General features: G+C 44.5%; 1 protein-coding gene across 8 annotated transcripts in view; it reads right to left on the reverse strand.

Moving 5' to 3' along the window:
- NTM (neurotrimin) overlaps positions 1-26,363 on the reverse strand; it is a 930,011-nt gene that overhangs the window by 94,653 nt on the left and 808,995 nt on the right. For all 8 annotated transcript variants that reach the window (XM_072729300.1, XM_025998900.2, XM_025998899.2 and 5 more), the window contains one exon: positions 14,084-14,209. In XM_072729300.1, the coding sequence (XP_072585401.1) occupies positions 14,084-14,209 (126 nt within the window). The remainder of the gene's footprint in view (positions 1-14,083; positions 14,210-26,363) is intronic.

Consider the following 26,363-nt stretch of genomic DNA (forward strand, 5'->3'; position numbering starts at 1 on the left):
AGGAAGCATCCTCTTCCTTATCTTTCAGATTACCTTTGTCACTCTCTGGCTGCTGCCTCACCACTGTCTGTGCTGGCTCATTCTCTTGTCTTGGCACCCCAGTATCGGAATGCCCCAAGGCCCAGGCCACAGAACTCTCCTGTAACCATCCTCACCTTGTAGGAGGTGATAGCCTGCCTTACAGGGCTGAATGCCATCAGGATGCTACTGACCCCTACATTTATTCCTCTAGCCCATGCACCCTCATATAGCCAGCTCTCTGCTAGCATCGTCACTTGTGAACCTTAGGTACCAAGCTCCTGTTTCCACCTACAAATCTGCTCCTCTTGGAATTCTTGGCAGCAGAAAATGGTATTGCTAGTCGCCAATGGCACCGGCTACAAATCTCAGTCACCCTTGATTCTTACCTCAGCCTCACAACTCCCATGTTTACTCAGTGAATCTTGGCAGCTTTAATTCAGAATATATTCCACATTGAACATGGTCTTACCACTTTCAACCCTACCACGACAGTTCGCATCATTATCATTTCTTGAGGGACGAAAGCAGTATCTGAACTGGCATCCCAGTTGCTACCCTTACCTCACCTCTTGACCCCTGTCTTTTGCTTCAAGCAGTTAAAATGACCCTTGAACAACATGTATTCAATCATTTCACTCTGTTGCTTAAAACTGGTCAATATTTGTGATGCAAATACATTCCAAAATTTTAACATGGTTTTCCAGGAGCTACATGATCTGACCCTTGGCTCTCTTTAATCACATACTAGGTCACTTCTTTGTGTCCACATTCCTATGGTTTTTCATACACACTAAGCATGTTCTGGACATGTGGTCTTGGTATTTGCAGATATCTTTGCTTAGAATACTCTCTCTTGATACATCCCATCCATGGGTTCACTTCCCTTGGGCCCCTAGGTATCTGTCAAGGCTGCTCCTGATACTCTAAAGTAGTACCACTCACCCTTCTCTATCATATCTCTGGGTAAATGTGTCCTTTTCTTCCACAAAACAATCTCTCCCTGACACTAGGTGGCATATTTATTTATCAAATATTACCTTTACCTTTACTTCCTTGTCACAGCTCCACAGCTCCACAAGGCAGAGGTGTTTTTTTTTTTTTTTAGGCAGAGACTTTGGATGCTGTGTTCACCACACAGTCAGAAGGACCTAGACAGCCACTCTTGTGCTTTAGGTACTCAATAAATATCTGTTGAATAAAAGATGATCCTTTCTATTTATTATAACTCTGTTGTACTCTATCATTTCTGTTCAATCTAATAAATCTTGATTCTTTAAAAAAATAAATAAATAAGTCTGGAGTTGTCATGATCATTTTTGGAGAAAAGGGAGCTAGCCTACATGGATCAATGGACAAAAATAAATCAGACACCAGCTAGTTCCTAACACCTTACCTATTGCCACATAGGAGAAAAGCCAGATAGATAATTAGCCTTAATCTACCAAAACAGGCAGTAAGGAGACCATTCTAGGTACCTAGGAGTTCTTGTCAACATAGTCTCTGCCTGCACTCTCACCTCACACTGACCCTATTACCAGCTTCTGGCAATTGGCACGGCTACATATCTCTTAATTCTATGCACTCCCCTCCTCTCCTACTATCTCATGATCTCTGACCTTGACCTTTTAACGGCCTCAAAAAAGTGAGTCTCCTTGCTCTGGGTCAAAAAGAAAGGCTTGATCTTGCCAAAAGCTACCACTGTCACCACCCCACCTTAAGGTTTAGGAAGAAAAGAGATTCCTAACCCTTACCACAGGCACAGGCTGCAGCTGAAATCTGCAAAATGCAGTTTCACTGTTTTCCATTGGGAACAATTTAAATCCAACATGCCTCACTTCTGTCACTGCCCAGGTGACTCTGCAAACAGACCCTTCCCCCCATTGCCAATGTCCTGCAGCTCTTTCATCCCCCCTTCTCCCCACCTTGCATTCTGGGGAACACCACTCACCTAAGCGAGACCCTCTGTCTGGCCCTCAGCCCCCAGGCTGACCACTACCTGAACTGCCTTAAGTAATGAAAGTCCAGCTACTTCCTGAGGGCAACACATCCTCTGCGGCTCTCTCAAGAAATTGCTGGATTGTTTATTTTGGCATCTGGAGGTTGGGGTGATGGTCCTTCTCACTCCTCAAGATCACCTGGAGACCATTCCTCTTTCACACTTTTATTGAAAACCCTTTCAAAGCTTTTTCCCTCTGGCAATGTTGCAGCTACCTGTCCTTGCTGCCAATGACGGATGTCCTGAACTCCTCATGACTCTTTGAGGGCTTTCACATGGCTCACAGTCCTACTTGTCACTAACCTCAGCCATCATCGGCTATGACTTCAACATCCCTTTGATGATTTGTCAGACACCTGCACCGTCAGCTACCTGGACCCATCTTCTCCATGGAACTTCCCTTCTGTCTCACCATATTCTAGCACTGTGATTGGCCTGATCATGCTATTCTCCAGAACCTATAATCACTAATTAAGGGACCAGCTTGTAACTTTCCAGCATGCTCCACTCTTCATACTGTAAGTCCATGCTGACTTGATTCACCCATTCCTTGAAAAAGTAATTCCTAAATGTCTGTAATTTGACAGGCACATGCTAAGCATTGGTGTACACAGCAGTAAACAAGAAAGAGCGTGTTCCTTCCCCTCATAAAGCTTATAGTCCATTAAGAAGAAGGTAGGCAGTACATAAATCTGATAGCCCCATGGGCTCCTTGATGACTCTGACCCTGGCAGCTGTGTCTTGATTCAGGGCCTTTGTATTCACAACTAGCCCTGCCAAGAACGTTCCTTCTGGGGTTAGCCCAGTGTCTTCCCACAACCCTCATGGGCTGTGTTCTTAATGACTCCATCCCTGTCTGTTTAAGATTACAACACCCACATAAGCTTAAACCATGCAAAATAAACTTAATCATTAATGACAAAAATATGATTTTCTTGGAATATTTAAAAACTTTTGCCATAACATTAAAAATCTTAACATTGGCTAAAACAGTGAATATGGACATCAAAATAGTAAAACTAATATTTACTTAGTATCCTAAATTTGGAACATTAGAAATGTTGACAATTAACAGAAGTTTTTGTTTAAACAAAAAGACAGCAACCCCCAACACATGCTGATAATCACTTTGCCTTTTATCTTGACTAATGTTTCCACAGTAATTACCATATAATACATTATAAGGTTTACATATCCATCAGCTTATTTTCTCTCTCACTAGAAGCTCTCTGAGGCCAAGGTTTTGTCTGCTTTGCTCATTCATGTGTCTCCAATGCCTTAGGACAGTCATCTAGCAGACAGAAGTTGCTTCATAAACAATTATTGAGGAACACATGAATTCATACAGGGACAATCAAACCTGTTTTGCCAAGGAATTTTTCTGGGGAATGTGGGGAATCTGTGTCACCTTCCCTGATTAAATCATTTTCTGGAATAGTGGGTGATAGAATAAATTAATTGGTGAAGGGAGAAAGCCATTTGTCTCTTTCTCTCATGCAGATGATTGGCCAAATATCTTCAACCACAGTGACCCCAGTGAACCATTCAGTAGAGGGCAAACCAGTGATGCAGGAAATTAGAGAAGGAACACAAGGCTTCCTGAGTGCAGAACAGTTAAACAGGAGTCCTGAACCCATTATGGAGGAACTGATGAAAGACCAAAGTCATTCCTCTGAACTCTCTGTTAGAAGAGGGAAGAGTGATTTGCTTTTTGGGGCGAGGGGTGGGTGTGAGCAAAGAGGAATCAGTCACTGTTGGGGAGAATTGGCAAAGATGATCCTCCTAGGGATGGAAGAGCTACAGCTTCCTGACCTCAAATTCAAAGGTGATGACCAAGCTGACCGTGCAGTAATTCTCGGAGAACCTGTGCAGTCTAGCCAGGAAGGAGGCTGGAGCTTCCTTGATCTGAGAGGAACCACATTGGTATTCCATTCATTCCCTCCCCACTGTCCTGGCTCCAGTAGTAAAAGCATTTTACACCACTACGAAGATAAAGTATGCCAAATACCACAAGGACACGTAGGGAAACTGAATGGAGTCAGATAATGAAAAACATACCCTGGAATCCAGCAATTTCTTTTCATATCTAAAGCTGTTAAAGTGTAAAACAACCTAATAATAACAATCAAAGCAGAAGACATACCATTGTGTGAGAGAATGATAGTATTTAACATGAAGAAAAAATAAATCAAGTCAGAGAGCAGCTGCATCACTGCCACGGGTCCTGGTCCCATGGTGGAAGGGGAAGGGTGAGAGAGCATAAAACTCACAAAGGCCTACTCAGTAGGAGGAAGAGAACTCAGCTGAGAAGTGAGGCAAGGTCGACCCTCCATGCTGGGCTCTGTCCTTTGCTCAGAGGTTTCATGCAAAGATCCACTGAAAGGAGCCTCAGATCACTGGGGAGGATGGAATGCCAAGGCCAAGCCCAGTGCCCCAACCAGAGTCCAGTGTCTGAACAAGGGTGTGGGTGACTTTGAAAGAATGGTGTGAAAAGGTGGACAAACCAGAGGCCATAAGCCCCGGGCTGGCAGGAAATGTGAAACCAGACTATAGACATGTCTCAGAAGATCCAGAAGAAGCAATGGGTCAGCAATCAGGCAGGAAATCAATACACATTAAGAATATGGATCTTAGAGTAGAAAATACTTAGATTTGAATTTCACCTTGGCCATTTCATATTTGTGGGGAAATTATCCTCTCAAATCTCCATTTCTTTACCACTAATATGAAAATAGTATCTACTTATTAGACCATTTATGAGAATTAAGTGGTATCAAGTATGTAAAGTAAAGGGCCCAGCACAAGGCAACTAATATACAGTAGGTTCTTGAACTTGAGTGTAATCAGAATCACTTGGGGGATTGGCTAACGTGCAGACTTCTGGGTCTCCCACCTTAGCTCTGGGGCATAAGCCAGGTGAGGCTAACGCTGCTAGTGCAGGGACCAGCCTTTGAGAATGGCACTGTATAGCAGTGGCGAAGCACATTCCGGAGACAATGCTGGGGGCTGGATCTCAGCAGTGCATCTCGGAGCTGTATGACCTTGATCCATTAGCCTGACCTCTCCAAGCCTCCCTCCCTCACTGGTAAAGTAGCCTAATCATGGGACGTGTTTCACACTGCCGTTGTGAATAATCCACACTACCATGCGTAAATGTTCAGAAGAGCACCTAGCACATTTTTAAGCATCCACAAACTGTTTTTGTTACTCTTGGATAATAGAGACTCTGGTTATAATCTAGACTCTAGGGGAAAAGCAGTCATCTCAGATCAAGCCACGATTCAGGATTCAAAAGTTGGTACAAAGTCGGATCTACACATTGAAGTCCCGGTGATAAGGACATTTGGAATGGAAACTCTCTCCAAGTTTGCATGGCTGTTCTTGGTGGCTCCCCAACACAGGACCCCAAAGCCTTTAGTGTCTATGCGGGTCTGATGGAGAAGAGGTCACTGTAGTTGTGGTGGGTGGTGAAGCCCTGCTGAGACCCTTCTTATACCCCAAGTAGAGCTGCCTACTACAGGTGCTCATCAGAAATGAGGTCTCCTGGATGGGCTGTCATTTTCAGAAGTCCTTTGCATCTTACTCAGCCAGGGCTGGTTAGCATCTGCGGGGCAGATGATACAATCCTCTTGCTTTTATGTTTCCTTTTCTGTTCTATCAAAACAATTCTGCATAGTAACGGTCACCAAGTACCAGCATAAATAGCCTGACTAAGGAAAGTGTGGGGAAAGATGCTGTTAGCAATGTCTGAATTCAGCAGACGTCTGATTCTACAACATTTTTCAAGGGTTTTAAAATAATTGGGTAAAACCACAAACAGTGTCTGTGGTATGCACTCCTGCCCTTGGTTTCTAGACGGAGGCTTGATTTCATATGTTCTCAATCCAGCCACATTGAACTCATTAATTTCCCCACTAGTCTTTTTATGATTCTCCTCTTCTTTGAAGTAGGAAGTTGCACAGCTATAATATTGCTTTAAACCAGATCATAAATTTTAAACTTACGAAAATGCTTATTGACATTGGCAAATTTTACCCTAACTGTATCTAACTCGCTGTAATTTTACAGTTAAAGAGAATTACGGAGCTAAACAGTCATCGGTAAATGCCTTCCTCGGCTTTCTTCTTTCCCACCTTGGTCCGTGTGTCTGTGTCTAAACCATTCGCTTAACGAGTTTCTCGATCACTTTGCCTCAAACTTGAAGTTGTGCCACTGGTTTATCTTTATCATAATAAATCGCTTTCTCTGTATAGGTTGGGCCTAATACCGTATGCTCTGCTGCTACTGTGGACAGGAGATCTGCCACTTTCAATTATGATGCAATTATTTTTTTTTCTTCCACCATCAATGACCACTGTAATATCTTTTGCAATAGCAATTACTTGGTTCTCCTGGGATAGCTACTTGGGGGTACTCTGGGAATTTTAATCAAGTACCTACGTTAATTAGAAAATGGTGGGGGGGTGATGAGGGAGGTGCTGATTAAGCATCTTTGAATATCTATCCATTCTGGCAATTGACTGAGCTTCAGCTTTTGTAAGGATTCAACCTTTTCAGAGAAAAGAATTTTAATTTCTTCCCCCTTTTGTTCTTGTCTCATGGGTGGGAGGGAGAGGAAGGTGCTGTCTGGGGCTACGGAAACTAATGTTGTTGGATACCTACTAAGTGTCATCATGGGGCCAGGCGCTTGGCATTGAAGAGTCCACGTAAACCTCACCGCATCCATGTTAGAAAGGTCTTATTTTTTCTGTTTTGCAGACGAAGAGTCTTAGGCTTGGTCCTGGGAGCAGACCAGCGGGGGGGAAACTTTTCTTATAAAATCTTTGGACTCGTTTGAAAAACATATTATAGACAGGATGATATGAAGAGATGAAGCTCCTGTATATTGCCCTTTACTCACTATAACTGCTTTTATTTTCAATTATGCACCAGAAAGACTTAATTTTAAAAAGGGATGGGACATACGATATCCATAGATTGGACACCTCTTTGTTCAACAATCACGGGGCCTGCAAACATCTGGTGCTGTGCTAGGCACTGAGTTTGTGATAAAATAAAGCAGCATAAGAACTCTTCCTGCTCTCCTTGATCCCTTGGACAGGAAGAGGGCCTCATGAGCCTATGAGTCACAGTAAGAATTGCCATTGTTAGAAGTCTGTGCAAAGAGCTATGGTATCTCAAAAAAAAAAAAAAAGAGGTGACTCACTTTGCCTGAAGAAAGTCACCAGAGACCTCTGAACTGGTCACATTTGAGCATGGTCTTAGGACAAAGGTAAAACTCTACCCAAAAGGTGCAAGGAGATGATGTAGGAAGACTAGATGGTAAGTGCAAAGGTAAAGGCACCAACTATGCAGTAAATGTCACGTTGTTGGTGTGATTGCAGCATGTGGGGCAAATGGGGTCCAGAACCAAATAACAAAAACTCTCAGTGCCATGCCAGGAAGCAAGAACAAAGTTTATAAAGGGATGCCTCTTCCAGAAGGTTCATCACTACCTTGGTGTGACCTAGCCAGTGAGCAGTGGAGGGGACTTCAAATCCAGCTGGACCTGTTTTCAAGGCCCATCTCCCTCAGACAGATGGCCGCCTTAGGAGGCAGCTTCCACCCGTGAAGATGGGGCCATTACAGGTAGCCAGAACCTCAAAGAAAGGCCAGAAATTCCAGAATGTCTGAAGCAGAAGAATGGAGCTGGAAAATTCATACCTGCCCTCAGGAAGCAGAAAAATAGAGCAGACTCATTGGCCATTTCCCAAACCCACCTCCGGAGTGAAGTAACAAAGGGGAAAATAAAAAGCTCCTCTCCTATGTCTCTTCGATTCTCATACTCCAGTGGAAGACAGGCAGGCAGCTGGCAGCTCAGCAGGTTTCCTGGGCAGGGAGCCTGCCCTGAAAAGTTGCAAAAAGACACAGATCCCAAGGCTTCCTTTTTTTTTTTTTTTTTTTTTTTTTTGCCTCAGGTCCTTCTTTCTTTGGAACTCACGCCACTTGCCTGGTTTCATAGCACAGGCAACCATGACTGGAGAGTGAATTTATTCACCGAGTCCCCCTTGGCCTACTCTAGTAAGGATTTATGGCCTGTATTGATTAATTACAGGGCAACCCAATCAAAATGAGAGTCTAAGAGTTGTCCAGAGTTGGCACAGAGATATTTTAAAAACATCTTTTTCTTTCTTACCTTTTTTGGGGGGTGGAGGGGAGTTTTTTTGGTTTTCTCCTGCTGGGTGGTAACCATCTGTGGGCAAGGAGATGCCTTTAGTTCCATTTTGTCCTCCTTGCCTTCCATCCCCAGCTCTTCTTTGCTGGAGAAGTTTTTCTCGTCTGCCATCCTAATGATCTCTGTGCCACATGGGGCCCCTGATGCTGGTGCTGACAGACTGCTCATTAGTGCCAGGGTGCTGCAGTCAGCCGATGGCATGCCACAGCTCTGCTCCTGACACTTTTTCACAGAGCTGTCACTGGAGTCATGGCGCCTGCCAGCTCTGGTTGAACTCAAGCTGTGATACCTCCAGTGCCAATTAGTGCTTCAGTGTCCTGCTTGGCTGGGGAGGAAGACCTGTCAGTGCTGACAAATGGGGAAATAGGTGGGCGTGGAGGGGGGCTACAGAGGGAAGGACTCCGGGCATTGGCAAGGAGAAGGGCTTCCATCCAAGGGTCACTTTGTCCTCACCAACTTGGTGAGGTTTTCGGTGCCTTTTAAAACCATGAGAAACAAGGTCCAGAGAAACCAACTGTCCCTGGGCCTCTTCAAGTCCAGCAGAGGAGCTCAGGTGGACAGGAAGAGATTTGGCAGCTGGGGAAGGTTGCTCAGTCTTGCAGGTATGGTCCGCTGCACACTGTGGAAAGGGAAGGGTTCCGTAACAGGGCCCGGGTTGCAAATATAGACATGTGGTCCTGCTCTCATTCTGCACCCAGAGTCTTTCTATGGCCCTGGGAAAAACCAATCAATCTCTTTCCCACTTCAATTCATATACTGTAGGAGGGTGGGGGGAGGCAGGGAGAATTTTTCAACTAATATTTCTCTTTTTTTTTTTTTGGTACTGATTTCTCTCTTTGGATTTTTATTTTTTTTAACCCATGAGGAGCAGCAGATTTTCATATACCATTGAACTAACTTTCCTTGGCAATATATGGGATTATTTTATGAAACTGTTGGGAGCCACTGAGGGTTTAGGTATAATTAGGGTTGGGAAGAGTAAGACACCAAAAGGATCAAGAGCCCAGATAGGCCAGATGAAGACAAGGTGAGAGAAACACATACATCAGGGGAGTGATTGAGGCAGTGAGGGAGGCGGAAGGGATTTCACAGAAGACCCACTTTCAAAGTCACTTGTGAGCCTTCTCAACTTTTTCAAAAGAGTACTTGAAAAGGAGTCTCTCCTCAAGGAAGAGTCAAGCCCTGCCATAGCAGGTTCTCCAGTAGAGGAACTTCAGGAAAGGCTTGACAATCCTGTGAAGACCAAAGAAAATGTCCTGGAGACCTCCCAGTTGAGCTCCAGCAGGAAACGCACCAGGTCCCAACAGCGATATCAAAGTGGAAGAGAATTTCTCAGGGTTCATTCAGGATGAAGTCTTTGAACCAGGAGAACAGGCTTGCCTCTCGGGGGCACTGGCAAAGGTAAGTGCTTGCTTACTGAATCAACAAATACTCCTTGAAGCTTTCCAGGTGCTGGGCATTGTGCTAGAAGGTGAAGAAGCAAAGTGAGATGTAGGGCCTCAAAGAGACGTAGGTCTCAAGGAACTCATGGACCAGAAATCAGGACACACTTCTGTAAATAGCTCATTGGACCTTACTGATCCCCCAACCAATGTCTAGGTACAAAGTATTCCTTTAGCAGCCTTGGTGAGGTTTTTATTTTCAGTGTTTTGTATGATGGGAGAGAGGAAGAGATCAGGACACTCAAGAGGGCAGCTCCATTAGGATGTTCAGTGATCCCTGGTTCCGTATGCATCAAAGAACTCAGACAAGAGCAATCGGACTCATACCTTCACCTGAGTTTCATGTTGGGATCTCGGGGTTGTGGTAATATAGGAATCGCAGCCTCCTCTCTAAAGCTCTTACAACCCAATAGCAACAGGAAACCTAAACATTTGACTTTGAGAATACTTTTCCATGAAGAGAGAGGTGCTAATAAGCACCTTTTAGGATATCCTGAAAGAGATGGTATTTCTATTTCCTTAGGAAAGACTCAGAAGAATAGAGAACATTGAAGGTATTCTTTTGGACACAAGAAGACTAGAGCTTAGAGCTGTGTGAAAATAAATTCCTGCATGCTTAGAAGGGGATGAAAGACAAGATACAGAGACATGAATGGGGAATGTGTCTATAGGAGACAGAGGTCCCTGAGGCCACCTGGGCCACTGCAGTAGGATGCTAGTACTTTTAACAGAGTTAGGCAAGGGGCCAATAAAACATTCGTATGGATCCAAGTGGAATTTCCATGTGAGACAGGGAGACGAGGGCTCGTCTTTCTGAAAAGATCAAGGCCAATGCAGGTGTAAGCAACACTCGCACACTCCAGAGCAGCTGTGAAGAGGGAGGGCGGGCATCTTTACAAAACTCGTGTACTTTCTTCTTGACCTCTTGGGAGTGGTAGGCTCATGAGGGGAACTAGAAGACATGTTGCCAGGAGTAAGAGGAAACTGCTTCCCATGATCAATGGTAGCACAGCGATGTGGCTTGGGAGGCCTCGGCTCCCTCTTCATCTTGGATATGGATAAATGACGTTTTCTCCATCCGACGTAAAGTGCCAGGCAGGTGATTTCAAGGACAAGGCCCCTCTACCCTCTTCCAACCAGATGTTACTCCTAAGTGGCTTTGTATCAAAATAGTAGGAGCCAGTTACTAAGTGGTGGTAAACACTCCTGTTCTCCTTTTCCACATAAAAGGTGGTCAAGGCTGGAAATATATATTCTAAGGAGGTTTATGTAAATTTATTACATGTAGCACCATATGAGTTATGATGGAAAAAACTTGGATTTTTCAGAAATGTACAAAACAAACAAATCCGTCTGGAGGGAGAAAATGTAATGAAGCCATCAGGGTTGCCAACGTGCTTAGCTTCCATCAGGTATCGATTCAGGGATTATAATGGGTATTTGAGTGAGAATGCTCCAGAATGAAACATGATCTACCCCCACAGGATGGGACAAAAGATGACAACAGCTCTCTGCCTCCGGAGCCTTTGCTGAGATGCATCCTATCTTTTTTTCCTCCAAGGAACCCCAAGCCTGTCCCAACTTATTTAAAATAAGTACACCGTTTTGGAAATATTTAGTGGGGGAAGATGAAGGTCTGACGGCTAAGGGTCTCCAGCATCAGTTCAGACCTGGCAGCAGCCCAATGACACCTCTGATCTCCAAATAATCAATCACAGGGAAAACGGCACCCTGGTGAGTTCGAGGTGATTAGTTACTGCTTGGCATGTCTCATCAGTTTGAATCTGGGATAGCTAATCTGGACCAGGGATCTGGAAATGGCTGTTCATCTAAATTACTCTGATCCACAGGTAAATTCTGATTATTTTGCTCCTCTCCCCTTGATCCATCTTCTGTTTCCATAGCAGCCAAAACCCCAGTAAAATGGAAGCATCTGGCACAGGCTCAGGTAAAGTCCTCTGGGGAAATGAGACTGCTGGATGGCCACCAAGGGGCGGGGGGGGGGGGGGGGGTGGGGAGGACTCTAAGGTGCGCCAGTGTGAACTCCAGCAAGATAAAAGGAAGAGGGCTCCAATGCCAGAGGAAAGACAAAGTAATTGTGAGAAGGGGTGGTGGTGGTGGGGTATGTGGAAAGAATGGAAATTAATGCACAAGTGTTTAGGACACTGAGAGAGAAAGGGAAAGGAAAGAATAAAAACACAAAGCATGAAAGGGCAAGACAAAAGGAGAAGATCAACAAAGGAGAAGGGGAAAAGGGGACCCAGCAAAGGACAGAGTGGAAGAGCCAGAAGAGAAAGTCAGAGAAGACACCCAGGGGGAGGCCAGAGGGAGGCCTGCAGGAGGGCGGGGCCCAGTGCCTCTGGACAGAAGGCAAAGCCAGTCCACCCGGGATGATGAATGTTCCGCAGACTTCCAGCTGAAGGCACAGACCGCCCTTGCAGCCGGGAGCACTGGGGACTCCGCATTCAGCAGTGATGAAGGGCGGGCACCGTGGACTCGGGACTTCTGCCCCTTTCGACCACTCCTCCTTCGGAGGTGCCCTAGGGCTACGTTCTCTCAAGGATGCTCTCCTGCACAGCAGGAGCCTCCTCCCAGATTCTGGGCCAGTGCATCAGGAGGGCCCTTCCCAGCCGAGAGAATCGCAGTCTGCAAGGACCCTCTCCCATCCTGTTGCTCACGGCGGTAGCGTCAGAAATGGTGGCACGGGGTCGTTCCCCCGCTGCAGGCCAAACACACTGCAAATTCCAGGCCCCACCCTGAGAAGCTGCAGGAGGGCAAGTCTGTCACTATCCGGGAGAGGGAGTGAGGTGTCAGGGCCCCTCCAGTGTCCTGAACGGATTTTACTCAAAGGCCACAGTGTGGTGGACACTGCGATGCTCTCCCCTCCAGGACGGGAGGGTGTCAGCCCCAGCAGGTAGATGTGCTGCTGGGGGGGGGGGGGGTCGTGGAAGTCTGGTGCCACTGCTCATGCGGATTGTCTCACCTAAAGTCACCTGGCCCAGGGTAACGATCCTTCAGGGGACAGCCCAACTTCCGGGACTGAATGCTCGGCTGGTGTAAGAGGCCACCTCTCACCCCCACAGAGAGCGCTGCTAAAGGGTAAGGCTAGCTCTCCATAGGGTCAGCTGAGACACTCCACCGGTCTTCAAGCAGCTCAGCTTCTCCTTCAGCCAAACCCTGCTTCTGTCCCTTCCCTGTCACAGGAGCTGATCCCAAGAGCTCCTCAAATAAACTTCTTGCACACCAATGGCGTTACTCAGGGTCTGCTTTGGGCACCCAGCCTGCAACACCAAGCAGACATCCACTACTATGGTTCCTTTAGACTCCTTAAACGTGCAGTACTCAGCAGCACGGTCGTGCACGCGTGCATGCGCACACGCACACACACACACTTATTTAAATACAGTTCACATTAACCTGCAATAAGCACTGAAATGAGGCATCTTTATTCATATCTCTGTTCAAATGTCACCTTTTCAAAGGCCTTCCCTGACCAAACCTCTGTTCCTTCCGTCAATGTATCCTGCTCTATCTTCTCATTCTTGTCCCCCCTTCTTATACTGTATACTCATGGTTTTTTGTCACTTGTCTCCTGAGAGTGTAAGCTCATAAGAAGACAAGAAACTTGTATGTTTTGCTTTATTGCCACATCCTCAGTGCTCGGAAGAGTGCCTGGGCTGTTACAAGCACTCAGTACATATTTATTTATTTATTTTTTCTCAGTACATATTTAAAAACAAATGAAATAATTCAATGCACCTTGGATAAAAGCTAGCTTAATGATAAATGGCATCTCCCCTTAAATTCTAAAGGTTGAACGTTCAATCCATGAAAGCACAAAACAACACTTAGTCTGGTCTACAAAACATCTAGACATTTACCCAAAGCAAATATTGCGATTTAGTCACATTGCCCCATATTTGTTTTCTAGGATTAATCAGAGTAAAACAACAACAAAACCACAAAACAACTAGTGGGCTAGGGGCCAGGTATCTGTCAGTGCTGAAGAAGCAGACTTAGACTTTTTCATTTTAGGACTCTGGCCATTCAAAGCTTTCACTGCTCGTGGTGTGTTTGTGTTTTCAGTATCTTACAACAACCACCTGAACAACGCCACCTACGCTGATTGTTCCATCAGTAAAGAGGATCAGTTGAGTTCACCCAGAACATCTTACCACCATTTCACCCAGAAACAACTGGGATTCATTTCCCTGGGATTCCAGAGATCCCCAAATATGATTTCTGCAGTCTTACAGGATATATTCCTGTCTTGCGGAGGACACTGAAATTCTCTGCACAGCCACAGGTACATTGTTATCAGGATACCCAAAATGTAGGACCGTTTGGGCAAAGCCACCAGTGCCACAACCTCCTAGCCCTGGCCAATAATTCTTCCATTTCCTCTCTTACCTTTTGGGGAGATGTGTCTCCAGGTAACCGTAGGCTCTGGTCTACCCGTTGCTATGCAGGTGAGGCTGATATTGTTCCCTTCATTGATGGAGATATCTGAAGAAATCTCCACAATTTTAGGAGATACTGTGGAAACAAAACAGAAGGGAAATAAAAATCTCATTGAAATATGTCTTTGTTGTCTTACAATGATAGTTTGCAAAACAACCCAGGGGCTGAAATATCGGGACTGTAGGAATAAATGATGAGAAATTAGAGAAATTACCTTAAACATGAAAGAAATATCTTACCTCGAATTTAGCTTCCATTTCCTCCCATTCAAACACAGAGTCAGGGAGTCTGGGTGGGAATGGATTCCACTGCAATACTGCAAGAACTGTTCCCCTAGCTTCCACCCGCTTCCTTCTCCACTCTCACCCCCACCCACCTCCGACACACATCCACAAATCATTCTCCACACCGCAGTCATTCCTCTTTTTATAATGCGATTCTGGTTGCATCATATCTGCCTATACACCCCCAGGTGCTCCCTATTGCCCACCTGAAAACACTCAAGCTTCTCAGCCCTGTGTACCAGGCTGATTAGAATCCAGCAGTAATCTGTGTTTCCACTGCCCTTCCCTGTCATTCCCCCTTTCCTTACCGTCCCTGTTATTCCAACCCGCCATGTGCTTCCTGGCCGTCATGCATTTGGGATCTACACTGTTCCTTATGTCCTTCCTAGGATGTCCAAAACTTCTGGTCATCCTTAAAGGTACAAATCAGATGCCATGTTGTTGCAGCTTTCTCTACCCCTATTCCTCTTTGCCTTCCTTCACAAATCTAAGTTACTGCTGCTTCTCATCTGTGCCCCCAGGGTACATTACAGGTACCTTATGAGGAATCAGAGGGATTTCCAATTAGACATAACCCACTTGGTCTTTTTTTCTTTCTGTACCCTAAATTAATCCCCCATTCTAATTGGTAAAATTGAGAGCAGGATGCCTACTTCCTTCAGTCTTTTGTTTTGGAACCAGGCTTCCCTTAGGAAGCTATATTTTGTTGTGGTCCTCCTCATACATGCTTCATGGAGACAGCATCCGGAGGGGATCTGTAGACCCCACAGGATAGCCGGCACTTGCCTGTGTGCACCTGTCTCATTCTAGGGTTCCAAATTAGAAGCTCATTGTTGCTGCACATCTAAGCCTAATTCTCTAGAACCATCTTTACCACCAGTGAAAGTGATATTTAGCTCAAGTATGACTGTTCATTTGTCTTATCTGCCAATTGGTTTACAAAGTAAGGGTGTTGGGGCACCTGGGTGGCTCAGTGGTTGAGCATCTGCCTTCGGCTCAGGGCGTGATCCTAGGGTCCTGGGATTGAGTCCCCCATCGGGCTCCCCGCAGGGATCCTGCTTCTCCCTCTGCCTGTGTCTCTGCCTCTCTCTGTGTGTCTCTTATGAATAAATAAAATCTTTAGAAAAAAATAAAGGGTACCATTTATTGTGCCCTCAGACTCCAATTCTTGGCACTTATCCTACTATATTTTGGTTATTTACTTAGCATCTCTCATCCACTAACCAAGAACGTTTTGACAGACTGAACCATGACGTACTCATATTTACAGCCACAGCAAAAGCCCAACAAATGATATGCAAGGAAATCACCTTTCCAACCTGCTACATTTTCATACAACATCAGGACTGGATCACTAACACATATCAGTTCAGCCTCACAGACACTAGTTTTGACACCTTAGTTCTTTACAAGTGTCCCCTCTATCCAGGTCCCTTGAGGTTCTCATATTAGGTCCTTCCCTTGAATAAGTAAGCCCCTTTCTAGGCCATCAGAGTATGCAATTCCAGGCACATCATCCACATAATACATAATGCTGTCTGGTCAGCTGGAGATCCTAGGAAACCTAAATGTTGACCTTATTCCTTGTCCCAAGGCCAGATGATGGCCGTCACGTGGAAATCCGATTGATTGGAAATTTCTGTGCTGGCCTTTCTTCTACTTGAACCATTAATCATTCACTTTTAATTGTGCTGGATTTTCTTCTCCATGAAAAGGGGGTATCATGCTGGTATCTTCTTCTAGCCCGTGTTCCTTCCTTCCTTCTTGCATATTGTCTTCCACCCCTTTCCCCACATCAGACAACTGGGAACAGTCATTAATAAGCATGTGTAGCACTTTTGGATACTAATCCCCATGCCTTTGCTGATGATTTTGGTCATGTAGATTCTTCTCCCCAACTATGTATACCTATTGGAATTGTTCAAGGTCCAGTTGAGTCACCATCCCTTCCATAAGATCTTCCAGATACCTCCCAAAAGATGTGACTTCTCTTCCTTGGGGATTCCATAGCCTCCTCCAAGGCATTTAAAATAAACTTGCCTATGTTAGCCTGGTCTCACCTTTCTTCTCTGTTATAAATTATCTGAATACAAGCTACAGAGCAAAAGCTTTACTCTTCTTTTTATTTTCTGCTGTCTTGGATAGGATGTCTTGCATAAAGTAAACACCAGTTAACATTTTTGGATTTAAATCCACCTCAAGCTTCAGAAAATAAGGCAGTGTATGTGTGTGTGTGTGTGTGTGTGTGTGTGTCTGTGTGTATTTGCACATATAGCAGTAGTCTCACAACTATTTGGCAGGAGAGTCAATGTGGTGAGGGCTGGGGAGTGACCACTGGTTCTATGGTCCAGGACTTCAAAGAAATAATATTGCATTTTATGCTTGTACCAATTTAAAAGCTAAATTGAATCTTCTGGGACAGAAATATAATTGATGAGTAAATGACTGAACACTTGATTTGCTGACTATCTGAAGGATCCAAATTTCTAAATGCTCTTAGTCTTAAAATCATTTAAATTTGATGTATTTTATTCACAGTTTTAACTGGAACAGTAATTTCTTGCACCACCACTCCCCCAATGCATACATTTGCCTGGCCCTTGCTCCCGCCCATTGTTGGCACCCACAGAGCTCTGCTTGCTTCCTGGAGGACAGGCTGCTTGCATAATGACCGTGCTGGCCTTGCAGACGTTGCTTCAACTGTGCAGGTAAGTAATTTATTGATCTGTAAAGCACTCTGAGATGCTCTGCAAGGGATTATGTCATGCCAACGCCATGCAATAAAATAAAAAATGATGGACTTTGTGAACACAGGGTGATTTAAGGTTTGTAGTTGGAAGTGTGCTTAAAGTACATTTTAAGTGGAAATCAGGCTGGGTAATGAATTACTTTTGCTTTGGAAGGGCTTACTGGGAGTTCATTTTCCTGGCTTCTTACATGATAGCTAATCTGCTAATCATACACTAGAGAACAATGGACAGTCCCCAAGTAGAATAGAAGGTGTTTTGGGCCAGAGCTGTCAGCACAGTAAGTATATTAAATGAGACAATCACACCTCGTGCTTGGAAGAATCATCTAGAATTGTCTCCCTCCACTAACAATTGGAAAGTGTCCCACTTATGAAGTAGAAGTTGAAGAAATGCTTGCTCTTCTTTCAATGCTGCACACAAGGGTGCAACTCAAAGGTGGCAAATGGCCCCAGATGAGTTTGAAAGGCAGACTATTCATGGCATTGAGCTGAGATGGTTTGACTAGAGGTGCAATGCCAATGATCAAAACTACATTAGCACAATACCTAGGATGCTAAAGGAGTAAAAATATAATTTTCTAGGTGGCAACTGCTAGCATACTGTATTTAAAATCAAATTGAGTTGATAAGAATGCACTGTGGCCCTAGCTAATTCATGTTCATAAAAATGTTCTGACCAATTAAGGCAGGGCTATTTATATATTTCTGTTATTTCCATAGATACATTCTGCATCTTACCTCTTCTCATTATGCAGGCTGCTATAAACATACTAGTATTGCTTTTTTTTCCTTCCTTCCTTCATCAATATTCATTGATCACTTCCATCTACTAGCATTGTGCTTAACACTAAGAACTTAATGCTAAAGGCATGCCTGGGTAGCCAAGCAGTTGGGCTTCTTCCTTTGGCTCAGGGTGTGGTCTGGGTCTGGGGATTGGGTTCCATGTCAGGCTCCCTATGGGGAGCCTGTTTCTCCATCTGTTTCTCTACCTCTCACTCCATGTCTTTCATGAATGAATGAGTGAATAAATAAATAAATAAAATCTTAAAGACCTAGATGCTAAAAAAGACATAACCATTGTCCTCAAGGAGTTTGCAGTCTAGAAATGTAAAAACAGAAGTATACCCCCTTAATGTCTGGTGACACAGAGGAATAGATATGATGCTGAGGGAAGACAGAGGATAGATACTTAAGCCAGCCTAGATATGGAAGTCATGGAAGACTTTTTGGATGTGTGACACCTGACTAAGCTCAAGAAAATAAGTAAAAGTCAATCTGAAGAGAAGTAGGGAGATATTGTAGGCAAAGGAGACAACACAGAAATAGTACTATTTTATTTTATTTTATTTTATTTATTTATGATAGGCACACAGTGAGAGAGAGAGAGAGAGAGGCAGAGGCACAGGCAGAGGGAGAAGCAGGCTCCATGCACCGGGAGCCCGACGTGGGACTCGATCCCGGGTCTCCAGGATCGCGCCCTGGGCCAAAGGCAGGCGCCAAACCGCTGCACCACCCAGGGATCCCCCAGAAATAGTACTATTATTAGGAGTACTAAACACACATATGTAGTGTCAATACAGAATGACATAATTGGTAATTGGCCAGGCATAATTGGTAATGGGCAAATAGCTGCTAAAGGAGGCTGGGCCAAACATCATTCAACAAACACTCAATGAACACCTCCTGTATACACAACTGTGTTGTAGATATATGAATGACATGCAGAAATAAATTTTGTTGGCCCTCCTTTGCTGTTTGGGGAAGCAGTGCATATAAACATCCTAGAAAGTTGAAAAATAAAGTAAAATCTGTCCCCAAATTGTGTGTGGTTGAATGTCAAATGAGTGGTATAAATATTAAGCTCTGTAAGTTAGAAAGAGGGAGAATCATAGTAAGTAGGAGTGTCAGAGTGGCTTTGCCTTGGCTCTCAAGTCTATTTGAATACCAACCAATGGAAAAAAAAAACAGTCACAAAGTCTGAGAAAATGAAGATGCTTTGTGTGGGACAGGAATACAGAAATCCATGAACTGTATGAAGATGCAAAGTTGACTTACTACAAAAGACAGTAGAGAGTTGTGGTTGAGATCCTGGCTCAACCGTGTTCAAACCAGACAGCCTTCGCCAGATCACTTCACCTCTCTGTGCCTGACTTCCCCATCTATGCAATGAAGTGATAATTCCATGTACCTCACAGGATTCTTCTGAGGACTTAAGGAATAAGTTTATAAAATGGACTTAAAGGAGCTCCTAACAATGTAAAGTGCTCAATAAGTGAGTTGTAATATTGTGTGTGCTTGGCAAACACACATATGTAGTGTCAATACAGAATGGATGGTTGATAAATTTTAACTGACTCAAGGAAGAATGGGATACAAGATCAATGAGATAAGATAAAGCCAAAGCATGGAATAACCTCAATGACTAGGTCTTAATTTTCAGTCTATCCTATAGCCAATGGCAAGCATTTGGAAGTTTTTAAAGAAAAAAGATGCCATAATTTTAAATTTACTTTAAGCAAAAATAATTTGGTAACAATGTGCCAGAGGGAAGGGAATAGACAGAAATTAAAGTCAAATAAATTCATCTATATTAGAGTGATACTCAAGCATAGATTGCTGGCTCTATAAGGATGGAAAGAAAATAATGGATTTGAGAGAAATGCCCACCAAAATGTGCAGGTGATTGATGATTGCCAGGATAGAGAAACTAGAAACAAGGAGTCCAATGTGAAGGTCATTTTGTTCAGCAGCAGCTGGATGGCTGAGCTAGTAGACCCCAGGATGCTATATGAAGACCTTCCTTTGGGGAGGACATTATTTTGATGAGTTTGTTTCTGTCTTAGACATTCTGATTGTGAGATTATCAAGGACATACAGGCAGATCTATCCTTTCAGGAGTCACAGTGATACCATCAAAGCTCTGGGGCAAGGTCCCAGAATATAGTTTGAAAGTAAACAGTAGAGGAGTGAGAACCGAAGCCACAAAGGTAAATGAGTTGTGTTAAGAGTCCATAGGTCCTTTCAAAAGGCCATTAGCTTGTTTCCACATACGTGTATGTGACATCTCTGCTGACTTTGAGTTCTGGGTCTAGGAGACACACCCATATGGACACAGGAAGAACAAGAAGTGAGTAGGTTCTGTTTGGGAAGGAAGGCAGGAGCCCAATGAGCCACACTCTGAATACAGTTCCACATTTAACACATTATGTTAAGGTTTAATCTGGCTCTTATTGAATTCTAATTCAAAAGTGTAAATAATTAAATAAGATAATTATTGAAACAGTATTCCAGGGAACTTCTTCACTCTTGGTTTAGCTTCCACTGCCCAGGTGTTAAGTTTTAATAATTATGTCATTAATAAATAGCAATTTGCTGTTTTTAGCACACAGTAGATATCCTATTAAATCCAAATTAAGATGCTTTATTAAGCATTGCACAGTCCTGTGGGGCTGGGAATGCACATAAGCAACTTGGACCAGGTTACTCTGCATGACACATGCAGATCTATGCATCCCAGATGGCTTCCTTTACTGCCACTGGCACTTCTCCTCCTGCCTCCTCTCTGTAATGAAGATCTGAGATGCCCATGGCAACTCAGGGTGGTTTTCACAGCAAGGGCTCCTTCACTGCTAAGGCCTTGGGACTTCTGTCCTTACAGAACCAAAAGGACCAATCTGGAATACCTTGACCTTTCCTGGTTTCTGACCTCACACAGAGACTCTCAGGTATATGTCAATAGCCTGGTGCATAAATGTTCAATCTAGATGAAGAAGCTCTTAAAGATGGAAAGCCTGGGTGCCTCAGTGGTTGAGCATCTGCCTTTGGCTCAGGTCATGATCCTGGGGTCCTGGGTTTGAGTCTCTCACTGGGTTCCCTGCAGGGAGCCTGCTTCTCCCTCTGCCTGTGTCTTTGCCTCTGTGTGTGTATATCTCTCATGAATAAATAACATCCTAAAAAAAAAGCTCTTAAAGATATAATCAAACAGATGTTCATTTCTGGACTAATCCATCTTTGCACACTGGCCACTGTGGACCAGGGCAAAGTCTAGGGGAAAATTTAGTTGTTAGGCAATGGAGTCAGGCTATGGCAAAATATGCTTGATCTAGGATCTTCTTTCTTTCATCTAGACTGAACAGAGAGGAGTTGGTCATGGAGCACAAAAACTCTTTCCTTGAGGTCTTTCTTCCTGAAACACCGCAAGCCATACATTCCTTGACTCAGATCCATTCTGCTGGTCTTTCTCTGTGCTCTTCACCTGGCTGGTTCTGGCTTATTCTTTAAACCTTAGCTCCTCTATGAAGCCTCCTTTCATCACCTTTTCTCAAGTGGAACCTCCCGTACCAGACGGTTGCATAATTGCCTGCCTCTTCCAAAAAAACATGTAAGCTCTGTTGCCAGTCTTATTCATTGAGGTGCTCTGCACATACCATCACGTCTGGCACAGCTGTTCAATAAATATTTTTTGAATGAATGACTTAGGTGGTTTTTATAAGACTGTTTGGAAATGCAACTAAATTGAAAGGAATGACCTTCCTCAAGATCTTGAAATGACCCCTAAAGACTCTTAACATCTGTAGTAATGCTGATAGTTACTGTTTATTAAATATATGCTGCAGAATAGATGCTTTACGTATATTGCTTTATTTTATCCCTGCATCAGCCCCACAAGTAGATATTACTTCTAAAGTCACCATTGTCCTGGTTTACTTGGAACTGAGGTGTTTCCTGCAACCTAGGATTTTCAGTACTAAAAGCAGAAAAGTTCCAGGCAAATGACATGTGTTGATCACCCTAATTATTTCCTTTCCCATATTTCACAGATGAGGATAATTATATGCGGAGATGTCAAGACAGTTTTCAAGGACACACAACTGGAAATTGCAGAGTTGTAGAGTGTTTTTTGAAATGAGGGATCTTATGAGTTAGAAAATTTTTATAAAGCATGTGTAATCATAAATGCATACCTTAAAAATAATTAATAGACACCAAGTACATACACACACAACTACACACATGGGCAGTGACAGGTTATGAATCTCTGTTGTGCGTTAGATATTTTACAGGGAGATTGACTCCATTATTTGATCTAATCGTGATGGGATTCTCTGAGGCAGTACTACTATTCCTATTTATAGATGAAGAAACTAAAGCTGAGTGAGATCTTTAAAAAATTTTCTCAAAGTTATCCAAGTGTTATCAGTGGGACCTGAATGTAGATTTTGTATGATTGAAGGTATGGAGAGGTCAGTCCAGTGGAATGCAGATTCCCAACACCGTGACCCTCGGGGCTTGCTGAACTCCTCTGTCCCTCCTCCATCATCCCCTTCTACCTCTCTGCATGCCCACGGTCCATTCGGGAACAGGAGCCCTCTCTGTTCATCTGTATACGGGGCTATTCTCCCTAAGAAGAGGACAGGGGAGGTTTCAGTCGTATATTTCTTGAACTTTTCCACATTTGCATAAATATCTCGTCCTCTGCCCTGCTCCATCTACCAGCACTTCCTAATCAGCACCTTCACATTCAGCTTCCACTAATGTGAGCTGAGGCAGGGAGCCGTGGCCTTCCTGGGCGGCTTTCCTCCGAGGCAGCACCACAGCTGCTGCTTCCCGCAACCAGGCATCCTACGTGTCTCTCTACCAAGGCAGAGAAATAATCAATCAAATTCATGGCTGAGTCCACTGAGACCTTATGTAGCTTACTTTGCCTGAAAAGACTAGTCAGTCCTTCTATCTTTTGTTCTTCCTTCCTTTCTCCCTCCCTCCCTCCCTCCCTTTCTTTCCTTCCATCTTTCCTTCTTCCTTCTTTTCCATAAAAATGTTTGTATAATAGAATGCATATTCCAATATTGTGGGTTTTGTGGGACTTTTCATCCCTCGATAAAAAGAAGCCTAACCTTTGCATCGAAAGATCAGGTGAGACCAGACCCAACAATTACTAGCTGCATAAACTCATGTAAATGATCTAACTCACTGATTAGCTTAATTATGTTACTATCTTGCCTCTTCAGAATAGATGTTCCATGCATCAGACCAAACTGTGAGAAATCACATTTTTAACATAAAGTACTATTCAAATGTGATTTATCAGTGTTACTAAAAATGTGTACCTCTAGAGGCCAATACGAAGACAAATACAGACATTAGGCGCTGTGGGGGAGGGGCTTGGGTTGCCAGGGTGACATGGGACCCCACCCCTCACCACAGCACCACAGCGGATGCTAGCCAAGATGTGGACCTTCTGGAGGTTCAGAGGCAAACAGTATCCTTAAGTGAGGACTCAGGCTGCTACCTGGGTGGGGATGTGCGGCAGGACCCCACCCACTTCTTGCCAGCAGTGTGCTTGCTGCCTCCACTTTCCAGAAGGGAAAGGTCAGATCACACACATTCAGAATCCCAAATCAGAGTCTGAAAACGCTCTTAATGACAAAGCTCAAACAGACTGTTATTTCTTTTACCAGGATCCTTTTGTCATTTTTTAACATCTCATTCGTTCTCTCTCTCCATATTAAAACCCTTCATGTTGGCTGGAAAATCATGAAGCCCTGGGAGAAAAGCTAGTGATTTATTCAGGATTAGTCATAAACCACTGGTTCTGAAGTTTGGAATTTGTTCCTTTCAGGATCAGCTGAAGTGTGGAAGGAAGTTTTTATGAGCTCTGCTCCCTGACCCAGTTTAGTCATTTCTGATAGAGACGTAGGAGAATAAAATAAACACCATGCATTCCTCACTCTACGCCTTCCTGTTTCTGGGCATATTAGTGTAAATTGAATTTCACAGCGACTTACCTGTAACTGTAAGTGCTCCATTATATTTGAAAACATCCAAGAAGTTGCTAAGAAGCATCTCTTCATCAATTGTTTAATGTGGGGACATAAGGGTATTACTGCTAATCATGACATGGACCTGCCATCCAGACAGGATGGTTGTTTACCGGTTTCTAGTAGAATAGCGCTTGCTTTGGGTTAAGTGTGGGTGGCTGACAGTCATGCTCTATTCGCCATATGGGACCACATTTTTAGGGACCAGGTCATGAAGGGAGGAGGGAGAGAATGGGAAGGGAAGAGCCACTGAACACCTTCTATGCTGAGCACATGGCTCCAGTGTAACAGTCACCGCTTCCTTTTAAATCCTCAGGGTAATTCACACACGTCACCCCCACTGCACAATAAAGACAACAAAACTCAGAGAAGCTGAACAACTAACTCCAGGTCATCATACAGGAAGTGAGACAACTGCCATTCACTAATAAGGTGTCCCTAAAGCAATCAGCTCAACTTTACACAAACAAGAGGTCCTCAAAAACTAAAATAATGCTACCCCAAAGGGAATCAATTAATAATCTGATTCGCTTACATAATGTCATGAGTTTTTTTTTAAAAGAAAGAAATCCAAGATAATATTCCTATTCATTATTATTCCTCCTAGAAGAGAACTACTATTTGTTGAGCACCTAATAAATACCAGGTACCTGCCATGTATTTTCCCATTGGAGGCAAAACACTGCGGCTTTAAGAGCTGACTGTGTGCTCGAAGCCACTAGGCTAGAAAGAGGCAGACCCCAGACCCAAGCTCTTTCTATGGGGTTTCGGAGATCAAATGAAATATGGTATAATTGAGCTCACGGGACGCCTGGGTGGCTCAGTGGTTGAGTGTCTGCCTTTGACTCAGGGCGTGATTCTGGAGTCTCGGGATCGAGTCCCACATTGAGCTCCTTGCATGGAGCCAGCTTCTCCCTCTGCCTGATTCTCCCTCTGCCTGTGTCTCTGCCTCTCTGTATATGTCTCTCATGAATAAATAAATGAAATCTTAAAAAAAAGTAATTAAGCTCACTTAGTGAACTGCCCATCACTCCAGAAATGAACGCTATTGCAACAGAGATAATGCAGAGTTCGGTCAGTTAGGGATAAACGGCACCATCGTCTGCTGTAACAATCCAACCCGGAATTGCTGATCGGGATTTCTCGACTGCACACCTATGACGTCTCCTGCCACGCCTGTGTCCTTCAGGTGCAGCAGCTCCCAGGTAGTGGCCGGCACAAAGGTTCCGATGCCCCTGCGTCTAATTCCTGCTCACCAGGACGCGTCGACTCTTGTTTTCGCCGGCAGCCAGAGGCGGCCACAAAGCCTCTCCAAGCAGTTTACTTTGTTCCCTTGGCCCCTGGCATGTGCCTGTGTCTCTCTCTTCCTAAAGTGAGAATGCAGCGGGCGCCTGCGAAGCTCAAGTGGCCAGTTAAGCTAAGCTATAGAACCTTCTGTCACCTGGCCCCTTACACAGGATCAGCTGCCCCTCCTCCCGAAAGACTTTTTTTTTTTCTTTTTTTTTTTTTTGCAAAAACGCCAATTGATCTTCAGAGAAACGAGACACAGACCCCACCTGGCTCAGGATGAGGCTGGCCACCTCTACCTCCGGGCCTGCGCTGGAGAAACTCTACAAAAATGTCAGTGTTAAGAGCTTGCACTTACGGCGGTGACGCTTCATTTTAAATAGGGGTCCTTTTCCTCCAAACTAAGGAAGAGGTTAGCTGACTGTGCCCCTTGGTTGTTCTTGCGTCTGCTCAGAAACCCACCTTGTGGAGAGAGGAACGGTCTTGGTACGATCTTCAGTGCTGTGCCAGCCCCAGGACGGGGTTCGCACCGTCCATCTTGCAGCAGGACAAGGAATACACGTGTAAGTGGGTCCGTGGATGTCATCATGATCTTGGACTCCTGCAACCATTCTCTCTCTCTCTTTTTTAAAGATTTATTTATTTATTTATTCATGAGAGACTCAGAGAGGCAGAGACACAGGCAGAGGGAGAAGCAGGCTCCATGCGGGGAGCCCGATGTGGGACTCGATCCCAGGACCCTGGGGTCACGACCTGGGCCAAAGGCGGATGCTCAACCCCTGAGCCACCCAGGGATCCCACGACCATTCTCTTCACTCATAGTCTCCCCTTGCCTGTGAGAGCTCCCCAGGTGGGCAGGTACCGGTCACCCCCTTCTGGCTGCCCAGTCCAGGTCAGATGGGGACGATGGGCAGAGGCGGAGCCCCCGGCCGGTGGAGGTCCCACGCTCTGCTCGTGCGTGGCGGCCGACCATGCCAAGCTCGCTCACATCCTCAGCCGTCTCGGTGGCATCGCCAGCTCTCCCTGTCCTGCTGCCCCAGCAGGGGTAGCTAGGCTCTGGCATGCACAGTGCGCATTACGGCCTCCCGGCT

This window comes from Vulpes vulpes, chromosome 12 (assembly GCF_048418805.1).
Source record: "Vulpes vulpes isolate BD-2025 chromosome 12, VulVul3, whole genome shotgun sequence".
NCBI lineage: Eukaryota > Metazoa > Chordata > Mammalia > Carnivora > Canidae > Vulpes > Vulpes vulpes.